Source organism: Pteropus medius, unplaced genomic scaffold (assembly GCF_902729225.1).
Source record: "Pteropus medius unplaced genomic scaffold, Ma_sr-lr_union100, whole genome shotgun sequence".
In the NCBI taxonomy this organism is placed as follows: Eukaryota; Metazoa; Chordata; class Mammalia; order Chiroptera; family Pteropodidae; genus Pteropus; species Pteropus medius.
The window spans coordinates 50,592,089-50,617,450 of record NW_024349800.1 but is presented as its reverse complement, the minus strand read 5'-3'; the positions used below and the strand labels follow the sequence as shown (position 1 = coordinate 50,617,450).

Below are 25,362 nucleotides of genomic sequence, written 5' to 3'. Positions count from 1 at the left end.
AGTCTATAATTCAATCAATATCTTAAGAGGTGGGTTCCTGGCTCTGTCCTTGATAATTAGCAAGAATGTAAAATTGAAAAAACAAGATCCTGGCAGAGTCTGGGAAGATTCTTGATATTCAGAAGTATAAATCATTTAGTATCGGGGAGAAATGTTTTAATTAAAAACTGAAGTACTCTATTTTTTAACTTTTTATAATAGAAATTTTAAAACATATATAAAGTAGAACACTACACTCAACAATTATCAACACAAGGTTTATCTTGTTTCATCTATACCTCTAACAACTCCATCTCAAAATATATCATTGTGAAGCGAATCTCAAACATTTCATCCATATTTTAGTATATATCTAAAAAAGGATAGTCTCATTTTTAAAAAAAACAAAAATATCTTTTACGCCTCAGAAAGTAACTATAATTCCTTAATATCAAATTATTTAGACAAATTTTTTTAACAGTTGGTTTGTTCAAATCAGTATCCAGAGAAGACCCATACATATCACATTTGGTTAACACAAAACTTAAAGTCTCTTTTAACCTATGGATTTCTCCCTTTTTTCTTCCAGTTTATGTGAAGAAGCCAAGTAGACTGCACATTGTATATTTTGCTAATTGTATGGCGCACTGTCCCTCATATTTCCTGAAAATCAGAACATCTAAAGGATTGCTCAGATTCAGATTTTATTTTAGCAAGAACACTTCACAGGCACTGTTATATACTTCCTATTACACAACATCAGAACACACAAAATATTTTGTGGTTTCTTTTTCTGAGGTGCTAAGATGGATCAGGGGGACAGATGTTGTCCCCGCATAGTGATAGCCTTATCATTCCTTCTTGTATTTATAAGCTAAAATCCTAAAAAGAAATGCTTTTCTCTATGTACTATTTGGTTACCTAAAGTACACACAGTTCATATAGTAAAAAAGTAACTTGATTCTGACCTAATTTTCAAAATTAGTTGCTTATACCAGTATGCTCTAAAGGTGAAGCTGGTTTTATGGTTTATCTGAAGTATCATTAGAAATATCGCGAATACCATTATGGATTGCAATATATTTTTGTGCTTTACTGTATTTCCTTGCTTGTAAACTGGTTATTCATGACCATTGTCCACTTATTAATATACCACTTGTATGGGCTCTATTTTTCATGTAAAATATATCAAAACTTTAACTGTCACATTTACTGCAAACACTTTTCCAGTTTATTCATCTTTTTCATTACTGTTGTTTTTCCATAGAGGTTTTTATTAATTTCATGTATTATAACTGATTGGCCTTTTCTTTTGATTTCTTTTACCATGTCTACATTTAAGTGTAGCTTCCCTCCCTTCAATAGCTTAATATTTTTTCCATCTTTTCATTTTCACTTGACTCTTTTAATTCATTAACTTTTAACAAGAAAATGTGCATAGACAGAATGAGAAAAATGCAGATACGCTAGAGAAATCCAAGAGGGAAAAATGGGAGAGAAAAAAGAAATGGCCACATATATTTCTGAGCAAAAATACTATATTCTATTACATTACTATTACAATACTATTACTGTATTGCATTCCTATTACATTATTTTACCACAGGTTTCACGTCAGTGAAGACTGTAGTTTTATAAAACATTTAGCTTAGTTTAACCACAGGAGGGCAGTCTTTGTCAAACAAAATATTCCACTGGAACTGTTCATGGAGCTACATAACACAACGTTCAGAAACTACTTTGACAATCTGAATAACTGCTCAGAAGAATTAAAATCAACACTACATGGAATTAAAGCATGACAAAATCAATTGTTTTTAAATCGTGCTTAATATATCTCTTTATAGATTCTCACATCCAGATAAAAAGGACATAAAAATTATACTTTGAGCACTCAAAACTCTAGATAGCCCGTAAGATTTGAGTTTGACTCTATCCTAAATAACAGCAGTATTTTAATTACTGCTGCACTTATAAGTTCATTCCAAATATGCACAGATATGTAAAGCCTAAATTTTGTGTAACCTAGATTTTATTTTACATTTAAAATATACAGATAAAACACAGTAACCTTTCTAGATTTATTTCAGTGTGATATGGTGTATTTACTGCTCACCCCCCCCAGGAAATATGCAGAATGAGAAGTGGTGAGAGCCTAAAGAACCAATATACAAAGTTTAAGAATCAGAGAAGAAAAATTAGCAAATAAACTAAGGAGTGGCCAGAGAAACTGAAAAAAAATCAGAAGACCATGGTTCCTCAAAACAGACAAAAGCATCCTAAGAAGAATGAAGTAGTCGACAATGTCAAAACCTGCCTAGAAGTTGAAGATAACTTCAAAATCTACAGTATTTAGCAACAAGGAGCTCTTAGTTTTACGAGTTCAGATTCCATTTAATCCGGAGGGAAGAACTCAAACTTGAGGGGGTTTAGCACTCAATGGGAGGTCCAGAGGTGGCAACAGGGAGTTAAAACAACTCCTCCTAAAACAGTGAAGAAAATATGGAGTCAAGGAATAACTTTTGTCATATGGACTTGAACAACTTTCACGGGACACAGAAGTATCCCTAGCTAACCCAGCTCTCTCCATCCCAACATGAGAGGCAAACAGATTTAGATAGTTTGACAAATCCCTCATTATCCGAACTTGTGCTCATTTGACACTGAGAACGAAAATTAATTCAGAGGATACAGTATCCATCACCTACCAAGCTCACTATACACACACTCACTGTGTAAGTTCAGGAGGTAAACATAATAACAAGGAATACAGAGAATTTATACATATAATATATAAAAGAAATGTACAGCCAAATATTTGAAAAAGAAAGAGGGAAAAGGACCTTACCTGGCTGCTTAGCAGTATCTGTTGATCACTACCCTGTCCTGAGATGCACTCCTCTGTTCAGCTTCTGTGACACCAGACTCCTTGTTTCTCTCCTATCTCTCCACCAGCACCTATTCATTCTCTACAGTCATTTAATGTTGATCTTCCTCTGGATTCTTTTTGTCTCAATTTCTACTCTCCTTCGGCAGTTCATCCTCTCATGGTTTTAAAAATAATTATGCCTCTACAGCAGCACTCTATACAACCCCAGTAGTGCTTATCACACTGTATGTATTATAATTGCATTTTAAATCATCTCTCCTGCCCACTGGTACATAAGCTCCAGGAGGGCTTGTTCTTGTTCATCTAGTATCCCTAGTGCCTATCTATGGTAGGTCTAAAACATGTGATAGTTGGCTGATGAAATTAGGAACACATGCTTTATACGACAGTAAAAATGGCTTTTTTTTTTTTTGTAAACAAAAAAGATGAAAGATGAATGCAATTGTAAATAAGTTTGTAGATTCAAGGGCAGAAACTTGATTGTAAGAAGCAAGAATATTTAAAAACAAATATATACAGGGAGGTAACTACAGAAAACCAGAGATTAGAGAGGCTGGCTTCGTAAGCCCAGGGGTAGTTTTACCTCAGTTCTGACCAGCTCTAACAAGTCAGTCTGATATAGTTCATTCCTAGCTAGATTCTTTTTACCTGATTATCCAAGAAGTCCAGAGGTTATGCACACTCCCCAGTGGAAGCACAACAACAAAAGTTCTCAAAGCCTAATTTTCCCAAAACTCTGAAGAATAATAAGTTAATATTTATCTAGCATTTAAGTGCCAACTACTGTTTTAAGTGTTTTACATATATTAGCTCATTTAATATTTACAATAAACCTATGAGATAGATAGTATTATGGCATTATTTCAGATGTGAAAACTGAGGTACAGAGAAAATAAGTCACTTGACCAAGGTTACATCAGCTAATAAGTGACAGAAAACAAGATTCTTTGCTCCTAAGCATTATGCTATACTGCCTCTCCATGTTACATATCCACGCTACTCTTAAAATCAACTCTTACTTTAACACTTACTAAGTGCTTCTGAAGTGCAAAAATATGGGGGATACAAAGATGAATAAGAAACAAGCCCTGAAGTAGTTCACAACAACGGTAGAGAGAGTGGAGGAAGGGAGAGAACGACAACTGCAATGAGAAGAAATACTGAAAAAGATATAAAGAACTATGGAAATGAAAGTAAAGAACATTTAATTCTTCCCACAAAAATTATGCAATATTTCAAATACTGAAGAAACTACAAAATAATAAAATGCTTATAAACCACCTAATAAGCTTTGTCAAATCTGCAAAGGAACTTTGTGAAAAGACAGAAATGTTCTATACCTTGACTAGGGTGGTTGTTACACAGGTGTATACATTTGTCAAAATGAATTCAGCTGTACATTTAAAATACATGCACTGTATTATACGGAAAATATACCTCAATAAATTTGGTGTTACCTCAGTAAGTTGATTTTTAAAGAAATTAAAGCAAAATGAAGGCATAGTCGAAAAATCAAACACACTTCCTAAAATTCAAAAGCAAGTACAAATTACGAGGAAAAAAAAATTGAAAATGGAGTAGGATAGAAGTTAGAATCTGTATTAAACTCAACTTATTCAAATCTAAGACTTGAGACTGTTTTAATACCTGAAATGGCCAAAACAACGGAGGCAGTGAAGTGATATCCAACAGGTAGGGTGGCAGGTAAGGAAAGGCGGGTGAGGAGCAAAAAGAATCAAGTTCTCTCCTCACAAAAATAATAAATCCTTAGGAAAAAAGATATTGCATCCATTGTATCCGTCAAACAAAAGTAAAAATAGGATGCCAAGAAATAGCGGACAATATATAGTGGGTCTTTGCTTTTGGAGAAGTTAGCATCCTAATGGTAGAAGCGGACAATAAATATGTAAGCAAAAAAATTTTTCAGATAGTGGTAAGTGCTATAAAGAAGATAAAACAGGGTGATACAGTTGACAGTGAATGAGGAGAGACAATTCTGAGTAGTCAGGCCTCAGTGACTACCCAACATTTAAGCTAAGAACTGTGTGACAAGTTGCCAGGCATGGTAACAAGAGTGGGCTTAATATGCAACACTAGCTGTGTAAAGAATAAACTATAAGAGTCTCAGTGTCCTATAACACATTCATACTGCCAACATCCTACCTTTGCTCATGCTGCTCTCTGTATTCGATGTAACTTCTCCACCCCATTGTATACCTGAAAGTCTATCTGTCATCTAACAAAAAGCAAAAATTTTCAAAAGCAGTAATAGTCAATCCTTCAAGGATTCAGTAAAACAGGGCTCATATACTACACGGCTGGGACAGTAAATGGATATACCTTTCTGGAAAGCAATTTGGCAACAAGAAACTTTATGGGCCTTTCAAAGACTGACATCCTCTTACCCAACAACTTTTCTTCCAGCAATCCATAAAAGCAAAATAACAAATACATACGAGATATAGGCACAAAGGTGTTCTCTACAGTATTTGTAAGTTATAAAAATAAACAATCAAAATTCTCAATATTAAGATAATAAATCAATTTACTCTCTCAAAGAGATCTTTAGTTCAAAAGCAAAGCAGAAACCAAAGGTCCTCCCATGAGACAAGACCTGAAACAGGAGGAACCCAATAAACCCCTAAGTTTAAAACAATGATACACTGCGTTGTCATTAAAGATATCTTTAAGCAGAGTTTTCAATGATGAGGAAATGCTTATGACATACAAAAGCCACATGCAAAATTGAATGAATAAACAATAAGATTTCAATTACATAAAGAAATAACCAGATAGAAGAATTAGAAATAAATGTAAAAATGTTGATGGTATTACCTTAGATCAGAGTTATTAACCTACAGTGTAGGCCCAAAGGAAACACAACAGCCTCAGTATTCCATGAACACTTTAGGAATTATGTAAGTATTTAGTGTTTGTATCTTTTTCCAGAGAGAAGATCCACAGCTTTCAACATATCCAAAAGAAAACTTTGACTCCAAAATGACTAAGAATACTCCTGGCAAAATTATAATTTTTTTTCCTACTTCTTTATGCTTTTGTGTTTAAACTTTCCAAAATGCACATTATCCAGATAATCAAGGGAGAGACAGGGAAAACTGTCCACAGTACACAAAAGTAAATGCTTAATCCTTAACGAAAAAGTTAAAGGACCTACTTATTGAGATATTTCCTTAAAACATTTCCATAGGCTCAAAACATACAGTTTTCATTTGTCTTATATAACCTTCTAATTTGCCCTACTCCTGTCCACACTGGAAGATCAAGATTTCATACTGGGTCCAGTAAACAAAGAAGTAGGAATGGGAGCAGGAAACCTATGCTGGTAGTGCCACTCTACAAATGTAATGTGTTACTATCACGAAAAAATTTCAAAAAAAAAAAAAGAGAAAAGATTCTATATCTAACCTAAAAAATAGGTTCCAAATTCTTGAGTTGTTGGGCCATTCCTGATAAAAAGTTCCCATAAAATAAAATGGGCTATATACCACACACTAAAAAAATAAAATCGGTGTAGCAATCATAGATCCTAATTAAAGTTAGGGTATATCTCATCCCAGCCTTCCCTCCATTACAATTTGCATTTAGGATTACAATACAGAAATAAGACTATATGAATAATAAAATCAATTTCAAACATATATCAAACTTTAAACTTTTCAAAAAAATTCCATGTTTTTCCCAATCACACTAATGGAATGGTTAGAAAATTGTCTATTAGGAAACCTCAATAATTATGAAAACCATAGAGTTCAAACTTATGTTCTAATTATAATGCAATAAACCATAAGTTACAAAAAATAAGACTTTAAAATTGTTTTTAATCCCTACGCTGAAAAAATCTTGAAGCAAGAAGGAAATCACAACTATAATATCTATAGGCAAGAGAAGTAAATGAAAGGTATAATTATGGGGAGAAAGGAAGAAATTTTATTTGTAGATGTGTTTCTCTTAAACTACTTGATTTTTTAATCACATTTAATGGATTTCTACAACTGAGTATCTTCTACAGTTTAAAACAAGTCATCTAAAACATCCAAATGTATACTGTTCTATGCTCAATGTATCTTCACAGAATCAATTCCACTAATTCAACTCCAGTATCTCTCAAAACTGATTCTCAGGTATGCCTTTGGTAATGCACCTATCCTGAATTAAAATGCCCTTTTCTCCCTAGACCCATATCTAGACTTAACCTTTTTATGGGGGTAGACCCCCTTGAGAGTTTGATGACAGCTATGAAGATTCTTCTCAGAAAAAAATTATAATTTTTATGGTTAGTTTCTGTGGGTCTACAGACCGTACGATGCCTAAGGTAGATTTGTGTTTTTGGCAACTTACCTACCATTCGAAATTCTTCTGATCAAAAGGCCCTGATTTTCTTTTGGAGATCCACCGCCTCTTCCATTCTCAATCAATACAGTGGGAACCAACAACGGCAATCCAGTATAAAACTCATTAGCACTTTCCAACCTCTTGACCACAGTAATTGGTTTAGAAATGAGTAGAAGAGTCAAACTAAGGATGAAGATGCAAAATCACAGGTAAAAGACATTTTTCGTCCCAGCAACTACTGGACTTAAATTTGAATGATGTAAGACTGAAAGCAATAGCTTTTTAATACCCTAAAGACAAACAAAGGTAAACCCTTAGCAGCTGCAGATTCAACCAACCACGGATGGAAAACGGTATTTTCAACCTGCAGTTGGGAATCCATAGTTGGGAAACTGTGGTTGGGAATGAGAAAGTTTTCAATCTGTGGTTAGTTGAAACCACAGATAGAAAATGCAAGATACGAAGGGCCAACTGTATTTACTAAAATAAAATCCACATATAAGTGGGCCTGTGCAGTTCAAACTCAAGTTTTTCAAGATCAACTGTATTCTAAATCGAAACAACATAAGTTTATAACAGTAAAGCTAATTTTGGTGAATAGACTGGCAGTAATTAGAGCCAACTTAGTCACAAAAAGCTTTTAACCATACTAGAAAAAAAAGTCACGCTATTTTATTTCCACTTTTTAAACTACTGAACTATATATGACAAAATATTTCCAGAAACCAGCCTAAGCAATGCCCTCACGCTACCAGAACAAAGCAACTGTCTTAACACTACAGTTTCCCAGATGTCAAACTGAATCTGACTTCTACAACCTTACTCAAAAGAACCAAGCTCAGACAAAATCTCACCTCTTCCAAGAAGTCAGCTCACATTCTCAATGATACCCTTCCTTCTCAATTACCTTAGGTACTTAAAATGGACAGTTTCAGCAGTTAATTGAACATTATTTTTTCCCATTCCTAGTTATTTTAGTTTCCACACAGTGAAATGCACTTATTCGTGCATTTCAAAACAGTCAAGGTTTTAATCATAAGAGAACTAGAAGGAAACCTTCTAAAGAGAACAGATAACTAAATCTCACCTTAGATATCGTGGATTTCACTTTTCTTTCAGGAGAAAACTCAAGAGTTTTCTCACTGTGATTAATACTGCCACCACAATAGCCCCCCAGAGATAGAATGATTTCTATTTAAAGCTCCAGTTCAAAGGTAGATTAAAATATTATTTTCTTGCCCTCGCAAAGTTTAAAAAGAAAAAAAAAACTCGCAGACACTGCAAAAAGAGAACTTTACTAAATAGTGAGGGAAAGCTGCACAACAAAAGGAAGGAAAAGAAAATACAACTTGAAGTCACTGTATATGCACAGTTTGCCGAACATCACCATGATAAGCTTCTAATACCAGTTACTCCCTACTTTAACTTCTGCCCTTCCTAAATCCCTACTTGCTGACAGGAGGTTTAGTGAACTGCACTAGAGTTCAAACAAAAAAGGGCATCCATTCCTCCACAATCACTAAATAGAGTATTATTCTCAAGGTCAGTGACCATGTTACATACTAATGACTCTCCACAAACTAAAGCAAGACTAAGTAGGAGAAAAAAAACTGGAAAGAAATTATGCTGAAATATTAGCGGTAGTTGCCACTGGGTGGTAGGACTGTGAGTTATATTTTTCCTTTTTACCTTCGCTACATTTTTATCATGTACAAATATTATTTTGACCCAGAAGTTTTTTCATTTGTATACAGTCAAATCTTATCCTTTATCAAGTATATTTTCCAAAGAATGACACAAAACCCAAAGCAATGTGAAGAAAAATATTACCAAATATGACTACATAAAAATGAAAACCTCAGTATGGCATGTATGTACATGCACATCCATGGCAAACACTAAAGAAAAGCTAGAAGAAAACTGAAAAAACATACCACACAGAAAAAGGTATAAATCAGTGAGAAAAATAACAATTCAAAATAAAGAACTGGCAAAGGATACAGAGAAATAAAAATACAAGTGGTCAATAAACATCTAAAAAGATGTTCAACTACAGCCACATAACCATAAATATAGAATCAAAATCAAAACCAGATTTTTTCACCTACTGAAATGGCAAGGTGAAAATAACTAAAGTCCAGTATTCGACAGGGTGTAGGAAGCAAATACTGTCATCCACTGCTGTAAAATGATACAACTCTTTTTGAAGCACAATTTGGCACTCTTAGATGGATACATTTTTGACCCAGCAATTCCAATATAAAAATCAATTCTATGACTACGTTCTTACAAGGACATAAATATGTACAATATTTACTGAAGCCATGTTTGCAACTGGAAATGGCCTAAATTCCAATAAGTAGTAAAATAGATTGCTAAATAACCAGTAGACTACGCCACCGTCAAAAAGAGAAATGTGGACACCAAAAGCCCGGGCAACAAAAGTAAAAAGACAAATTGAGCTGCATCAAAATTTAAAACTTTTCTGCATCAAGTAACACATTCAATGCAGTAAAAAAGGCAACGTACAGAATGAGAGAAAATATTTGCAAATCATGTATCTGTTAAGAGATGAATATCCAGAGTACATAAAGAACTTTTACAACTCAACTAAAAGCCAAGTGACTCAATTTGAACATGGGCAAAGGACTTGAATAGACATTTCTCTCAAGAAGATAAACAAACAGCCAACAAGCATATGAAAAGATGCTCAATATCACTAATAATTATGGAAATGCAAATCAAAACCACAATTAAAGCAACTTAAAATGCCCATCAACAGACAATTGGATAAAGAAATCATGGTTCATATATACAATGGAATATTACTCAGCCATTAAAAAAATGAAATCCTACCATCTGCAATGACATAGGACCTAGAGGTTATTATGCTGAGTACTATAAGTCAGAAAGAGAAAGATAAATGCCACATGATTTCACTTATATGTGGTATCTAAAGAACAAAAAGAACAAACTAATCAGAAACAGACTCACAAATATAGTGGACAATTTGATGACAGACAGAAGGGAGTGGGGCTGGGAGAATGGGGTGAAGGGTTAAAGAAGTACAAATTAGTAGTTGATAGTTGGGCATGGGATGGGGAGTGTAGCAGAGGGAATGCAGTCAGCATTAACATGATGGCTAAGTGGAGGGACAGGGAAGGGAGGAAGCAATTGAGGGGATCGTTTTATGAACATTATAGATGTTTAACCAATGTACTGTATACTAGAAACTAATTTAAATAAATAAATTTATTTTAAAAAAACACAATGAAATATCACTTCATGTGTACAAGGATGGCTCTACAGGAAGGAAGGAAGGGAGGGAGGGAGGAGGAAAGGAAAGTAAGTGTTGTTGAGGATGTAGAGAAACTTGGAACCCTGTGCACTGTTGATAGAGACGTAAAATGATGTACCAGCTATGGGAAATAGTATGGTGGTTCCTAAAAAATTAAAAATAGAGTTATTGTATGATCCAGCAATATCACTTCTGCTTATAGATCCAAAAGAATCAAAAGCAGGGTCTCAAAAAGATATGTGGACACCCAGGCTCATAGGAGCATTACCAAATAGCCAAAGTGTCCCAATCAAGTGTCCACTGACAGAAGAATGGATAAACAAAAAGTGGTATATACATATAATGGAATATTATTCAGCTTTGAAAAGTAAATTCTGACACATGCTACAACACAAATGAACTTATGGAAATTATGGTAAGTAAAATTGAAATTATAAACATTGTATGCTTTCACTTATATGAGATATCTAGAGTAGGCCAAACTCACAGAAATAGAAAGTAGAATGGTGGTTGCCTGGGGCAGGGTGAGAGGTGGGAAGATGTTTAATCCATACAGAGGTTCAGTTTTGCAAAATGAAAAAGTTCTAGAGATTGGTTGCACAACAATATGCATATACTTAACACCACTGAACTGTACATTTAAAAATAATTAAGATGATAAATTTTGTTATATGTATTTTACCACAATTTTTTTGAAAGAGCCATGTGGATAGATAGATAGTTAACTGTTAGTAGCAAAATCTAGGTGATGGGTATTTTCTACAAAATTCCTTCAACTTTGCTGTGTTTTAATTTTTTTTTATTGAAACTGAAATTGTGAAGTAAAAGAACAATGTAGTGCTCTATGTGAACATATGCAAAGATAGTCACACATTAAGTGAAAAATGCAAGTTGCAGATTTAGACATACAGTTTAACTCCCTACCCATATATCTTAAAGACCATTACCAGTCTACAGCCATGCCACCCTGAACATGTCCAATCTTGTCTGATCTCGGAAACTAAGCAGGGCCGGGCCTGGTTAGTACGTGGATGGGAGACCACCTAGGAATACCGGGTGCTGTCGGCATTAAAAAAAAAATTCCATTACCAGTGTTTATCTCTGGAAAGAGAGTTGATGCAGAAGTGTCTGACATTTTTGCCCTTAAGTGTCTGGGATTTTTGCCAAAAGCACCTATTATACGAATTGTAAACATACACATTTGTACAACCCTATACCTACTGTCCCCCTAGCACAAGGCAAATATTCACCTTATTGACATCTAGTTCTATGGCTTCATTTTTATAACATTAAAAATGTCAAACCTTCTGTAAGTTGTTTTGGTATAGGATATGAAGCAAGGATATTTTTTTTTCCTTAAGATAAGTAGGTTTCTCAACACTACCTGTATACTAAATTCTTCAATATATTTGATTGTCTCTGGACTTTCACATCTACACTATTCACCAGTCTTGTCTAGTCCCACACATCAGTGCCATATTGCTTTAATCACTATTATCTTTGCAATACATTTTAATATCTAGTAATGTTATGCCTTTTTAAAACAAGTCACACTTCTTTTTTAAAATGTATTTTTTAAATTTAAAAATAAAATAAAATGTATTTTTAGTCTAACCCAGATGAACTTTTGATTTGTTTTGCCAAAGTGGAATTGCTTTAAATTTATAAATTTACTTGACAAGAAAGGAAATCTTTATTATATTGATTCTTCCCACCCAGGTATACAAATTGGCTCTCCTCAATTTTTCAAGTCTTTCCCCTGTCCTTTTCAGGTATTTTATAGTTTTCTTCATCTAGATCCTGAACATTTCTTATTCAACTTATTCCTAGAATTTTATATTTTTCATTATATTTTGTTAATTATTGGTACATAAGAACTCTACTGACATTTTTATACTTTATCACCTTTCTGAAATCTTACCTCAATCTCTAACAGGTTTTTAGTTGCTTCTTTTGGGATTTCTAAATAAGCAACCACAATATATGCAAGCAGCAATAATTTTTCTCTTCCTTTAATGTATATACTTCATTTTTCATGCAGAATTACACTGGCTACGACTTCTAAAACGATGCTGAATAAAAGTAGCAATAGCAAGTTTTCTTGTTACATGTCTAATTTTTTCATATATTTGTCTCTGTGTTTCATTATTATGCTGTTGACTGTTAGTCTGAAATATTCTTCGTTATTAAAAGTATCCTGTGCAAATTCAAAAGAAAAATAGTCAAACAATGGATTTTGTTGTGCTTTCTTATGGGATTGGGGGGAAACACTATGCTACAGATGGAAGAACTCAGGAAAGCAATTCCTTAAAGCTGCTTATGAATTCCTTGGCTAACACCTAAGCTATGGAATGTACAACTGTACAGCTGTTATGGCAGTTTGGCAATTCCTTAAAAAGTTAAATATAGAGTTAACATAAGACCTAGCATTTCCACTCCGAGATATAAACCAAAGAGAATTAAAAACACATATGATACAAAAGTTGTACACGAAATGTTTATGGCAGCATTATTCACAATAGCCAAAAAGTAGAAGCTACCCAAAATGTCTATCAGCTGATGAACAGATAAATAAAAGGTGGTATGCAATGGAATATTATTCAGCCATAAAAAGGATACATGCTACAATAAGGATGAACTCTGAAAACATTATGCTACATGAAAGAAGACGAACACAAAAGGCCACGTACTTTATGATTCCATTTATATGAACTGTCCTGAATAAGCAAATCCATAGATACAGAAAATAGATTAATGATTACCAGAGGGTAGGGGATGAAAGAAAAATGGAGAGTGACAGTTAATAATAATAAAGAAAAAGAGTAAATATCAATGAGACTAAAAACAGAAAAACAAAAATTAACAAAACCAAAAGCTGGTTCCTTCAATAGATGAATAAATTTGAAAAACTTCTAACAGGAGAGACAAAGGAAAAAAAAGAAAAGATTACCAAATGACCAATATCGGAATAAAGAGGGGCTATCACTACAGAGTCCTCAAATAAAGAAATACTACAAACTCTACAAACATCAATTCCTGGAAAACCACAAACTACTAAAACTTACCCAAGAGAACACAGATAAACTGAATAGTTCTATAACTATACAAGAAGTTGAATTCATAGTTTAAAAGCTTACACAAAAGAAATCTCCAAGCCCAAAATGTTTCACTGGTGGATTCTATCAAACATTTAAAGAAGTAAAACCAGTTCTACATACAGTCAATTCTCACTATTCACAACAGTTACATTCTATAAAGTCATCACGAACACTAAATTAGCAAATACTGAATCACTGCTTTTAGAGGAAATATAGAGTTAGGTTCCTGCAAGCCTCTGGTCATATTATTGTCAACTGATCAATATACAACCTTGTTTTTATGTGTTTCTATTTAAAGATATTTGATACATAATAATTCATTAAAATTGAGTTCATGGCCAATAGCAATGTCACTCATGTCTAGTCAAAGTTCACTGAATACAAGTATTCTCTTCATAAGGCACATCACAGCTTTCTTGCACTAAGAATACTAGACAGCACTTCGGCACCACACTTGGGGGGCATTTTGAACAGTGAGACCACTAACAACACAAAAATGCAAAAACCATAGCACTAAATAGAGCACAAAAAAAGACATGTTTTCACTATGAGAACTGAAACAAGGCAGAGCATCGCCTTGTTCACCCTCAACAGAAACCTCAGCTGGGAATGTCTACATCGGGTGACTCAAATTTTTTGCCACTCTGCACGTGTCCATAAATGATTACAAAACTGTCATGAGTATTGATTTGGGGTTAAGAGTAAATTTTAGCAAGTAGGTGAATTCACAAATACTGAACCCATGAATAATGAGGACTGACTGTAATCTTTCAGGAAATAGAAAAGGAAGACTTCCCAACTCATTTTTATGAAGTCAGCATTATCCTAGTATCAAAACTCAGACACAGACAGTACAAGAAAACTACAGAGTACTATCTCTCCGAACATAACTGTGAACATCCAATGAAATATTAGCAATTCCAACAATATATAAAAAGTATAATATACCACAACCAAGTGAGATTCCTACCCCTCCAGGAATGTAAGGCCAATATAAAATGTGAAATTCAATGTCATCCACCATATTTAGTCTAAAAATTAAAATCAAATGATCATTATCAAGTGATTCAGGAAAAGCATCTGACAAAATTCAATGTCCATTCATGACATAATGGAACTTTTTCAAATTGATAAAAGGAAACTAGAAATAAAAGGGAACTTCTACAACCTGATAATAGGTGTTTACAAAAAACCTACAATATATTTATAGATGAAAGACTGAGCTTTCCTCTATATTCAGGAAGTACCTACAAAACACATACCCAGCAAAGGACGTGCATCCAGAATACAGAAAGAATTCTCAAACCTCAACAGCAAGAAAAGAACCAATCCAGTTAAACAGTGGGCAAAAACGTGAACAGACACTTCACCAAAGAAGATATACAGGTGACAAACACATAAAAAGATGTTCAATATATGCCATTACAGAAATTAAAATCACAATGATATATCTCTACACATCTATTAGAATGGCTAAAATCAAAAATGCTGATAATACCAATAGCTAGAAAAGATAAAGAGCAACTGGATTTCACATATATATTGCTGATAGGAATGCAATATAATACAGCCACGCTGAAAAAGTTTTGCAGCCTCTAAGAAAGTTAAACATATACTCGCCACATTACCCAGCAACCCACTCCTGGGTATTTACCCTAGTAAAATGAAAACTTACGTTCAAAGGGAAATCTGCCCACAAATGTTTACGATAGCTCCGTTCTTAAATGCCAAAAACAGAAAGAACCTACTTGTTCTTCAACAGTGAATGGATAAACTATGATACATTAGTACAATGAACTACTACTACTCAGCAATAGAAAAGAATGAACTAGTAAAACACAAAACGTAGATGAATCTCAAAGGCATTAAGGTGAATTAAAGAAACCAGTCTCAAGAGGTTACATACCATATAATTCCATTTGTATGCCCTTCTTGCCTATCTGTTCTCAAGCTGTGATTTTATAACATAAATCTGTAATAAGATAGGTTTTCCTTGGCAAAATGTTCTTAATTTTTATCATAAATAAATATTATCAACAATTAATGGTGTTTTCACATAAAGCACCATGGAACCCAGGGCCACTATGGTGGACAACTCCAGAAAGCAGTATTCACATAAGCCACAGTATGAACGTCTCCCCAGAGCAGTGCAACAGACAGCCCTGACTGATTCTATCACCTGAACAAACCTGAAGACCAGCAATAGAAGGCAGTGGCATGGAAGAACAGTGCACGGGAATGCAGAGAAAAGAAAAACCAACGTGAGCTAGAATAACTGGGGAGTTTTGCTTTCTTTTTTACTTTTAAGAATGGTAGGATTTTGTTGTGCTGAAGAGCATTCCAGAACCTCCTGTATGTGTGAAAACTTCAGGAGACTGGCAGGACTGAATTAAACGTCTGCTGGAGAGCTGTATGTGAGATAAGTGTAGGTAGAACAGGTATGAAATGAGAAAAATTTGAATGATACATATATTAAAAAAAAAAACAACACATCTCTCCTCCCACCCTTTTAATTCAGAATCCTACCCTAACCCTCATAATCTCTCTACAGCTAGACTCTTCAGTCCTCTACAATAAATACTACAAATGGCCGATCTGCTTAAAATACAGATAGGATGTTATGTCTTGCATAAAAACTCTCTACAGTCCCTGGAATAAAACTGTCAGTTCGACTTTCATAACTCTCCACATTTTGGTCCCAACCTACCTTTTCTTTTTTTTTCTGGCCTTATTTTTCACTATACTTCACATTAATCAATGGTTAATCAAGCCATGCATCAAACATATCCTGCATTTCTCAGTCTTTCCTTTTTATCTCCTCCCACTGCCTGGAAAGCCCTTACCCATATTCACCTGTAAATGTTTCACCCACTATCCCTGAATACCCAGGTCAAACCTTTTCTAAGACCAATCCTGACGCAGTACCCCGCCTCCACCAAATTTTAGTATTATGATTAGTTCGCTATTATACAGGCTTAACAACACAAATTTATTTTGTGATTATGTTTTATTATGAAACTTAGGTGGAAATACGAATTTATCTCACAGTTTCTGTGTGAAAGGATCATGGACATGGATTAACTGGGGCTTCTGCTTAGGGTCTCACTAGGCTGAAATCAAAATGTTAGCTGGGACTGTTGCAGTCATCTGAGACCTGGGTTCTTGTCTAAGTTTACTACCAAGCTTACTTGTTAGGTTTCAGTCCCTTTCTGTTTTCTTGCTGGCTCTTGGCCAGCAGTCACCCAGCTCCTAGAGACAGCCTGCTATTCCTTGCCACACACATGGCCTTCTCCACATGCAGTTCACAAAGTCTAAGTCAGGAGAATGGGATTCTGTGCAGAAGCTCCTGAAGCAGAAAATGGATCTTTCAGTGAGTCCCCAAACTTGTTCATAGCTAGTTTGTCTCTGTGTAATTACACATTGGCCAATGGTGTCCCTGAGGTTATAAAGCTTTCTGTTAGAACTATCTCAAACTTCTGCAGTTTTTTTGCTAAAAAATACCATCTTTACAATAGTTTTCCCATTCAGAAACATAAAATGATCTATATTTATTAATTTTTCAATAATATTAACAGTGCTCACAACATACTAGTCATTGTATAAAGAACTTTTCATACATACTAACCTAATCACCTAAGATCCCAAATGGTTAAGTTCTATTATTATCTCTATTTTAAAGTTGGAGAAACCGAGAAAGCTTGGATAGTATGAATCCCTATAGCTCCAAAGGTGACCCTTAGACCAAGGCAACAGAACCACCTGGGAACTTCTTAGAAATGCAGAATTTCTGGCTACACTGCAGACCTAGTGAATAAAAATCTGCATTATAACAAGCTCTAAGATGATTACTATACACATTAATGTTTGAGCATTGGTTTACATAACTTGTGTAAGTTGACTTGTGTACAGCCAAGATCAAATCCAGATTATTAAGGTTATTCCCAAATTGCTATTAAAAGTAGTCCTTTTTTCCTCATTATGTTTTTCATGGGTAATTACTGATACATACACATATAAATATATGTGAAAACTTTTTTCTATTATCTTTTCTTGTATTTCACCTATTTTACATCTTCTCACACACACATATACGCATGTACACACACGAAATAAAAGAGAAAACCTTTCCTAACACAATATATTTCATGGGCTACCATCTGTTTAAACTTACAAAATTTGTCAGAACCACTCAAAGTAGATAGAAAACTAATCACTATTAACCAATAGCAATACATTTAAAATTTTGTGTTACTATTTAGAAATACGTCACTAACACCATTCAGTACTTTATTTGAAACTGAATATGGCTAAACCAGCTATTAAATAATTCAGATATCAGCAGGTTAAAGATTCAAGATGAATTGGGCCATCCCAAGCTGTGAACATCAATGAAAGTCCATTTTAAACATAGCATCAACTGCTAAATGTTAGTAAACCAAAGAATTTTCAAATGAAAAGTCTTTCACACATAATTTTTACCAAAAGATTTATCAAATTACTCAGAAGACACTATAATTAACACGATTTACAGTGTCCCTTGATGCCCAGGACCAAATATATGTGTATGTACCATTAACTAATTTTAGTTTTGTCAAGCAAGGTCAGAAGTACGAATTATCACAGAAATTTCCCAATGTCCAAAAGCAATTCAAAAGGGTCTTCGGAGGCAAATACCCTGGTGTGTCTTGAAATAATTTTCTTTTACAAACAAGAGAGCTACTCAGTTTTTCTGGCAAACACTTAATACAGTTGACTAACTTTATTCAAACTGCGCTCCCCTGAAAGTGAGAACAGTGCCTTCTCTTTTACCTCCAATAAAAAAAGGTTTAAAAAAAAAAAACCAGCACTCATGTGCAAGAAGCTCTGCAGTTAGAAACATTTAAAAGAAAAGTCTCTGTCTTCAAGAGTACAGTCTTACTGATGTATAAAGAATTTCCTCTTACTTGTCCATAATAAAGTATGTATTTTATTTAGGGAAGATATATCTTCAAGGCTAAACATTTTTTAAAAGCACTCACTTTATAATCCTTAAGTAAAGAAAGCTTTTCCTAAGAGGACTCAAAACCTAGAAAAGTACAAAAAGTAAAATTAAAGAGTGAAAAATTTGTTTACTAAGAATGTCTGAGCAGCAAAAAAAAAAAAAAAAAAAGCATAAAATTACGTCAAAAACAAAAATGGGAAGAGATCTGCAACACATATGACAAAGGGCTACTTTCCCTAATCTACAAAGCACTCTTAGAAATTAGTATAAAAAAGACCACAAAGTTAAAAAAATAAAATATGAACAAACAAGTTTAGTGAAAAATATGTAAATAGTCAACAAGTATAGGAAGATACTTTACACCTGCACTGTCCAATAATGGTAGCCACAAGACAAATGTGGCTATTTAAACTTAAAATTCGAAATTCAGTTCCTTAGTCATACTAGCCACATATCAAGTGCTCAATGTGACTCATAGCTACTATATTGGACAACACAGATATAGAACAGTTTCAACAAGTTCTATTGAACAACAAAAGAAATGCTTTGTTAATATATCAAAATGGCAGAGAATAAAGACTGATATATTCCTTGGATTATAAAGAAAAGTGGGGAAAAAACAGGAACTTTCAAATTTTTGGAGGGGAATATAAGTTGGCAAAAACTCAAGTTTATAAACTCTTTATCTTTACTATTTCATCCACACAAATGCACATACACACACCCAATGTACATGCATACATATATGCCCGGTGTATATACTAAAGTATTTGTTACAAAAGGGAAAAAATCTATAAATGACTTATATGTCAAATAATTGAGGACTGATTTTTAAATGATACATCTAAAAACAATGGACTATTAAGAAATAATTTAAAAGAATCAGGCAGATAAGTAATGGCAATAAAAAGGCGTCCGTGACATTCAGAAAGAAAGCAAGTTGCAGATCTGTATATAAAATATATACAGGTATACATGTTTATGCACATTTCCACATACAGGACTTATATTTCCATGTAAGTCCAGAAAGCTATATCTAAACTATCAACTATAGTTAATTTCAGTATAACTCTAAATATTTTCAATATTTCAGTATGCAAACTTTCACTTAATCCCTGTTATCAGTATAGTAGCTCATCACTCTTCATATTTCTGTTCTACTTGTTTTTTTAAGTAGTGAGTCTATAGAACTTTAAAAGAAACTCAACTAAAGTTTAAGGCAAGCAGTACTATTATTTTTAAGTCATATTTAAAGAGTTCAAGAACTTATTTGATTACCTTTTAAGAACACTAAAAACGTAAATCAAACTGTACTAAAAATACTAAATTGCACAATACTATAAACCATGAGGATGGCCTTTATGAGATACGGAAAGAAAGAACACAGAACTTGAGGGGCATTCAGAGGTCATTTGTAAAAAGGACGAAAATAGAAAGTTTTAGCAAACCCTACTGGTCACTTCTCTGTTTTCATATCTTCCACACACTGGCCTCCTTCCACACAGTTTTTGTAGTGAAAACATAATGCCCTTTAACCAACAGTAAAATTGCACAGCCTTTTAAGATGGATAGATTCTGCGGATGATGAAACAGCGAGAGCTTCTGCAAATCTGATGTTATTTTCTCAGCTCCTGTCAGAATTCTAGGAGATGCAGCAGCACCTCCCATAAAAATGTTTAACTTGTATTCAAAAAAAGATTTTGATTTTTTTCCTTCAACGAGTTAGGAGGTTTATGGGCTTTCAAGATAGGGCAGAAGGATGAACTGAAAATAATACAAAATTCTAGAAACAAAATACAGGGAAACTTTAATTCATTATTGCAAGAAGGAAGATCACTCAAGAAAGAATGTTACACCAAGTCAACCAGCAAATGTATCAAATGTCTTACAATTTTATGTCAATTATACCTCAATAAAATTGAAATAAAAAATAAATGTAAATATGCAGTTATTGTTTTGAAAATTATGGATCAGAGCAGTTTCTCAACTTTTAACCCATGCCCCTTACAATGCTTTCTCACTTATTTTTTATGCACTCCACAAACCAAGGTATTGCCCAGTTTTACTTTCTATCGTCTGTATTACAAAAATAGATTGTTAAATATGTTTTTCCAAGATGCACACACTCTCCTGGAGATTCTAATACAAATACAAATATAATACAAATACAGACTTAAAAGGACTCTGGCCTGGTATGTATAGATCCAAGGGGTCATAACCAGATTTGGCCATACTCCTAGCCTTATTTTTTAAGAAAAAAATTACTCATAGTAAAGACTGAGAGTACTGAAAATAGTTCTAATACATGTATATTTTTCTCAAGTGTATTTTGTTAAGATGTTTATCTAAACAACTTTCTAATCATAATATATTTTTATCATTGTACTTTTAACTAATTATTTTCCATTTTCCATACTTCCTCTATAAGAATAATTAGCCTATGAGTGTGACTCCTTTAACAGAAATTTTCTATCTTCCGTCTTATTCCCTAAAATTAAATAACTTGAGGTAAACACCAAAAGAAAACTATGTACATCCAAAATATTAACCAGTAAGTGAACTCTATATAGATACCACCCCAAAACAAACCACTTTTTCTTCAGTCTATGAACTAAATACTAAAGATCCACAATTACAAACTGCTGTGCTCCTCAAACACCACTTTACTTCCAAAAGATACTCAAAAGTACCTCCAGTGCAGTCTGTCCCTTCCACCTATGATCCCAACAAACCTGTCCTTTTAGGGCATTTTTCCCTTTTACTGCTTCCCGAGATCTGGTGGATGACAAGAGAAAAGTCAGAAAGGAAACAGGATCGACAAGATTACAAAATTTCGAAAGCTCTGCTTTGCAAAAACAGCTAAATTCCTCAGGGATGTCATCAAATATTTAGATACAGTGTCTTTTTTTTTAAGAATGAGCATAACTTTGAATATTAAAGTGTAATGGTTCTCAGTATCTCTGGCTTACTAGAAATTTTTCTATTTAAATTGCACCAAACATTATACTACAGATCTCTCATCCAAATCATTTCACAACCAACCATCACTGCCACCCTTAAAATTGAAAACATGTGAGACTATTAACTGACTACTTGAATAATGCTTGTTATAACTAGTGTATTTATACAGGACAAACATAAAAAAGATCAGCAGGGAGACTCCACTAGCCCTCTCTCCGGTGTCCTTAGTTATTAGAACCAGTCTACACATTTAATCAGCCTGTTAGCACAATTTTACTATTATATAATAAATATGAATCTTATTATTTTGCTTTTTCAGACTGTTCATAACAACCTTACATCAATTCATGTAGCTCTCTCACATACCCCCACACACACCATATCATATATGTATATATAATTGAATAGTTTCATCTGTTGCTGTATTATTGGTCAGGAATACAAGCCCATTTTAATACTGCTCCCTGAAACAGAATAGCTCTACAATACAGGTACCAAGGACACAATGAAATAAGAAGCAGATGTTGCCTGTATTCGTGAATAATTTTATTATTTCTTTGCTGAAAATGAAACTCAAGAACATTTGACCTTAATGCCTATAAAATAAGTTTGACTTCTAATTCTCTTGATCTTATAAGTATACACACCGTTTCTTAATTTAAATCAGTTACTTCCGTTTGTCAAATCACTAATTTTCTAATTGCATTCTATAGTCTAAAACATTAAAGTTTTACTTTAATTTATTCCTCCTACATTTACTTCTATTCCTCCTATAAACAAAATCTTTTGAACACAAAGGTTTAGTTTAATTTCTCACTTTATAGATGATAAACCAAGAACAGGGTACTTTCTAGATTTTGGCTACTAGAAAAAAGAAAAAAGTTGTAGTGTCACGATTCTCTTTCTAAAATTCATTTTTACTTAGACCGAAGCCTTATACATTTGCCGGAATCAAATAAAAATACCAAGCCACTAATATACTAATCCCTTCAGGAACTCACTCAGAACTCTACTAATTAAACTAGTTCTTCTACCTTCAAAATTCTATTTTTTACACAGCTAGCTAGGGCATGAAATGTTTATTATAAAAGCAAATATACTAATTTATTATAAAAAAATCTAAACAGTAGATGCAAATTTTTTTGTCACAATCTCCCAATAATTTTATCCAAAGAGATCACAATTCAAAAAGTATTGTTAAGATTCTAGAGACTTAAAATTAATTAACATAATTAGGGCTGGGTCTGCTTACCTATAATTAAAATTTACCATCCTTCTTTTAATAAAAGAGGTCTTAAGGAATTCCTCAAGGAGAAGAAAGTGAAATAGCCTTCTGCGAAGGGGCAATTTCCCAACAACCAAAAAAATTATTTCCAGAGTTTTATCTTTTAGCGGAAACTGCCAGTAGTCACAATTATGAAAATATACTGTAAGTGAAAACACTCAATAAATAAAATGTGATTTTATTTACTAACTTTTTCATATCTTCAAATGAAACGGAAATACAAGTTTAAGACTGATCAATTCCCTAACGTGTAAAGTTTCCAAAACAAATAAATGCACAAGACTAAATAAACAGCAGTACCCAGATTTGGGGAAATAAAACAGACTGGAGAATACCATACCAAAATGTTAACAGATACAGCTCTGAGGATGAAATAGTGATTTTTTTATTTTCTTATTTACACGTTTCTATAATCTTCTAAATTTTCCCACAGTGAACATTACATTTATATTCAGAAAAATCTCATTTAAAAAACCATACGTCATATAATAAAGGTTCATTTAGAAGGGCTCTCCATGTTGTACAAGTATTACAGACATGATTCACCATTAAAAATAATGTCTCCACTCGTTCTTACTTCCCAACACTAAAACGCTGTTTTATGTCCTATTACTTTTCTGCTGCACCCTCAAAAATGGAATGAACTTCGCTTTCTCCTAACGTTTCATTCCTACATACATACACGCTTTTAATTTTTTTCATAAAACAAAGTTCTCACTAATCCTAAAAAGTCCATTTTTTAAAACCTACCTCTAAATTTCGTTATACCAAAATTAGGAAGAAGAAAAAAAAAAGGTGGTTTTACCCACCAAGTACAACTTCGAGGCCATCATCATTTTAGCTACGGAAAAGTCAAGGCCGGGTAAACTACACGTCCCACCATGCATTGCAGCCTTGTTCAGAGTAGGTCTCTACGGAAACAGAAAAAAAAAAAATCCTACAAGTCCCACCTGTTACTTCGTTTCTAAACACCTCCTGCACTTTCAGCTCCAACAGCAAACAAAAACAAGAGCCTCGTGACCTCACATCGGATCAGGGAGCCCAGACAAGTAGGGGGCCTGAGGTCAGGCGGCTAGTCCGCTCTAGCGGGTAAATTCTTCCAAGCTCCTGCGCTCCCTTCTTCCCGGGGCTGAGTGCACGCACAAGCAGTCTCCTATCTGCACCCAATGGGGGCTCCTCAGCCGCACAAGGGAGAAGAACCGGTTACCGTGCAAGAGCAACAGACTTCCCCATGCCGGGGCGGGGGCTACCACAGAGTGGGGGTAGAGCGACGTGACCCCGAGAGAAAGCTTCAAAACACCTAGAGGACTCGTCGCAGACGCAGGGAGAAGCCACAGCCCCGCGGCGACCCTCTTCCGCTGGGCGCCTCCATTCCCATAGGGATCACAACCCCCACACTAACCGCCGCCCTCTCCGCGCGGTTTTGTGCCCCCTCAGCCGGGTCGCTGGACCAATGACCTCCCTTCCCCTGCGACCGTCGGGCGGCGAGGAAACGAAATCCTCTCGGCCTTTCCCTTCGCGCCCTCCCCCCTTACCGTCTTGGCGGCCTCCGCCCAGGTCCTGCCCTTCTTCCTACGGCCCTTTTCCCTCATGTCGGGTCTTGAACTGACTGGGAGGCTCCCGTGTCCGGGCTCCAGCCGCCCTCCCTGCCTGCTGTGCCCTGCGCTGCTTTTCCCGCGGTGCCGGGAAAGGTGGGAGAAAGGGGAAGTCAGGCCGAAGTAGCACCCAAGCAGAGGAAGCGGCGAGGGTGTTGCGCGGGCGGGTCTATGGGGCGGCCGGTCCTTCTGCTGCCGTTGCCACTGCTACCGCCGCTGCCATATTGGGTCCTTACTGTACAGGCAGCCGCTACGGTCATGTGACCGCTCCCGCGCGGCCGTCACTACTGTACGCAGCCGGCCGCGAGGACGAGCGCGCGCGCGCCCCCGACGCCCGCGCGCGCGGCTGCGAGGAGAGCGAGCCGGCGGTCCGCGGCGCCTCGCCACGCCCCCGCTCTTCCGTTCTCCTCTTCTCCTCGGGAGCATGCGCGTGAGGGTGGTTTGACGCTAGCCTGCGTGGGGCGCCCGGCGCCACGCCTACCCTGAAAATCTGCCTGCGGAAGAGGAACATGATCCATCCCGGAAAGGGTTTTGAACGGATTCTGACCGCGTGCGAAGCGCCGCCCTGGCTGTAGAGACTTGGAATAGACAGGCTCTTCCCCCAAGGGGAGCGACTTTCGCAACTATCAATTTCAGTAAACCTTGTGCTAGTGTTTTTTTCATTTGTCCATGTTCATTTTTACAAAGATTATCTTCTTGAAGATTTGTAGCAATTCTCTTCTGCTTAATGGATGAGGCAACTTAAAGTTGAGTGATTTACCAAACTCATGAGTCTAGGATGTAGAGAAACCAAAAATCAAATTGCCAGCTCAGACGCCTTTTCATCTCCCCAGAATGCCTCTCAAACCTAGGTGACGTATTTTTAAGGCCACTAATAACTACATTTATGCTTTTACACGTGAATCGTCTCATCAGGGATACA

At 35.2% G+C, this 25,362-nt stretch overlaps 1 protein-coding gene and 1 pseudogene across 3 annotated transcripts in view; one reads left to right on the top strand and one right to left on the bottom strand.

Moving 5' to 3' along the window:
- The window catches only part of ASXL2 (ASXL transcriptional regulator 2), a 106,056-nt gene extending 81,348 nt beyond the window's left edge, over positions 1 to 24,708 (bottom strand). For all 3 annotated transcript variants that reach the window (XM_039887632.1, XM_039887633.1, XM_039887636.1), the window contains exon 1: positions 24,381 to 24,708. In XM_039887632.1, coding sequence (XP_039743566.1) covers positions 24,381 to 24,437 — 57 coding nt within the window. In that variant the 5' untranslated portion in view covers positions 24,438 to 24,708. The remainder of the gene's footprint in view (positions 1 to 24,380) is intronic.
- On the top strand, positions 11,470 to 11,588 carry LOC120622414 (uncharacterized; annotated as a pseudogene).
- Positions 24,709 to 25,362: the final 654 nt, after the last annotated feature.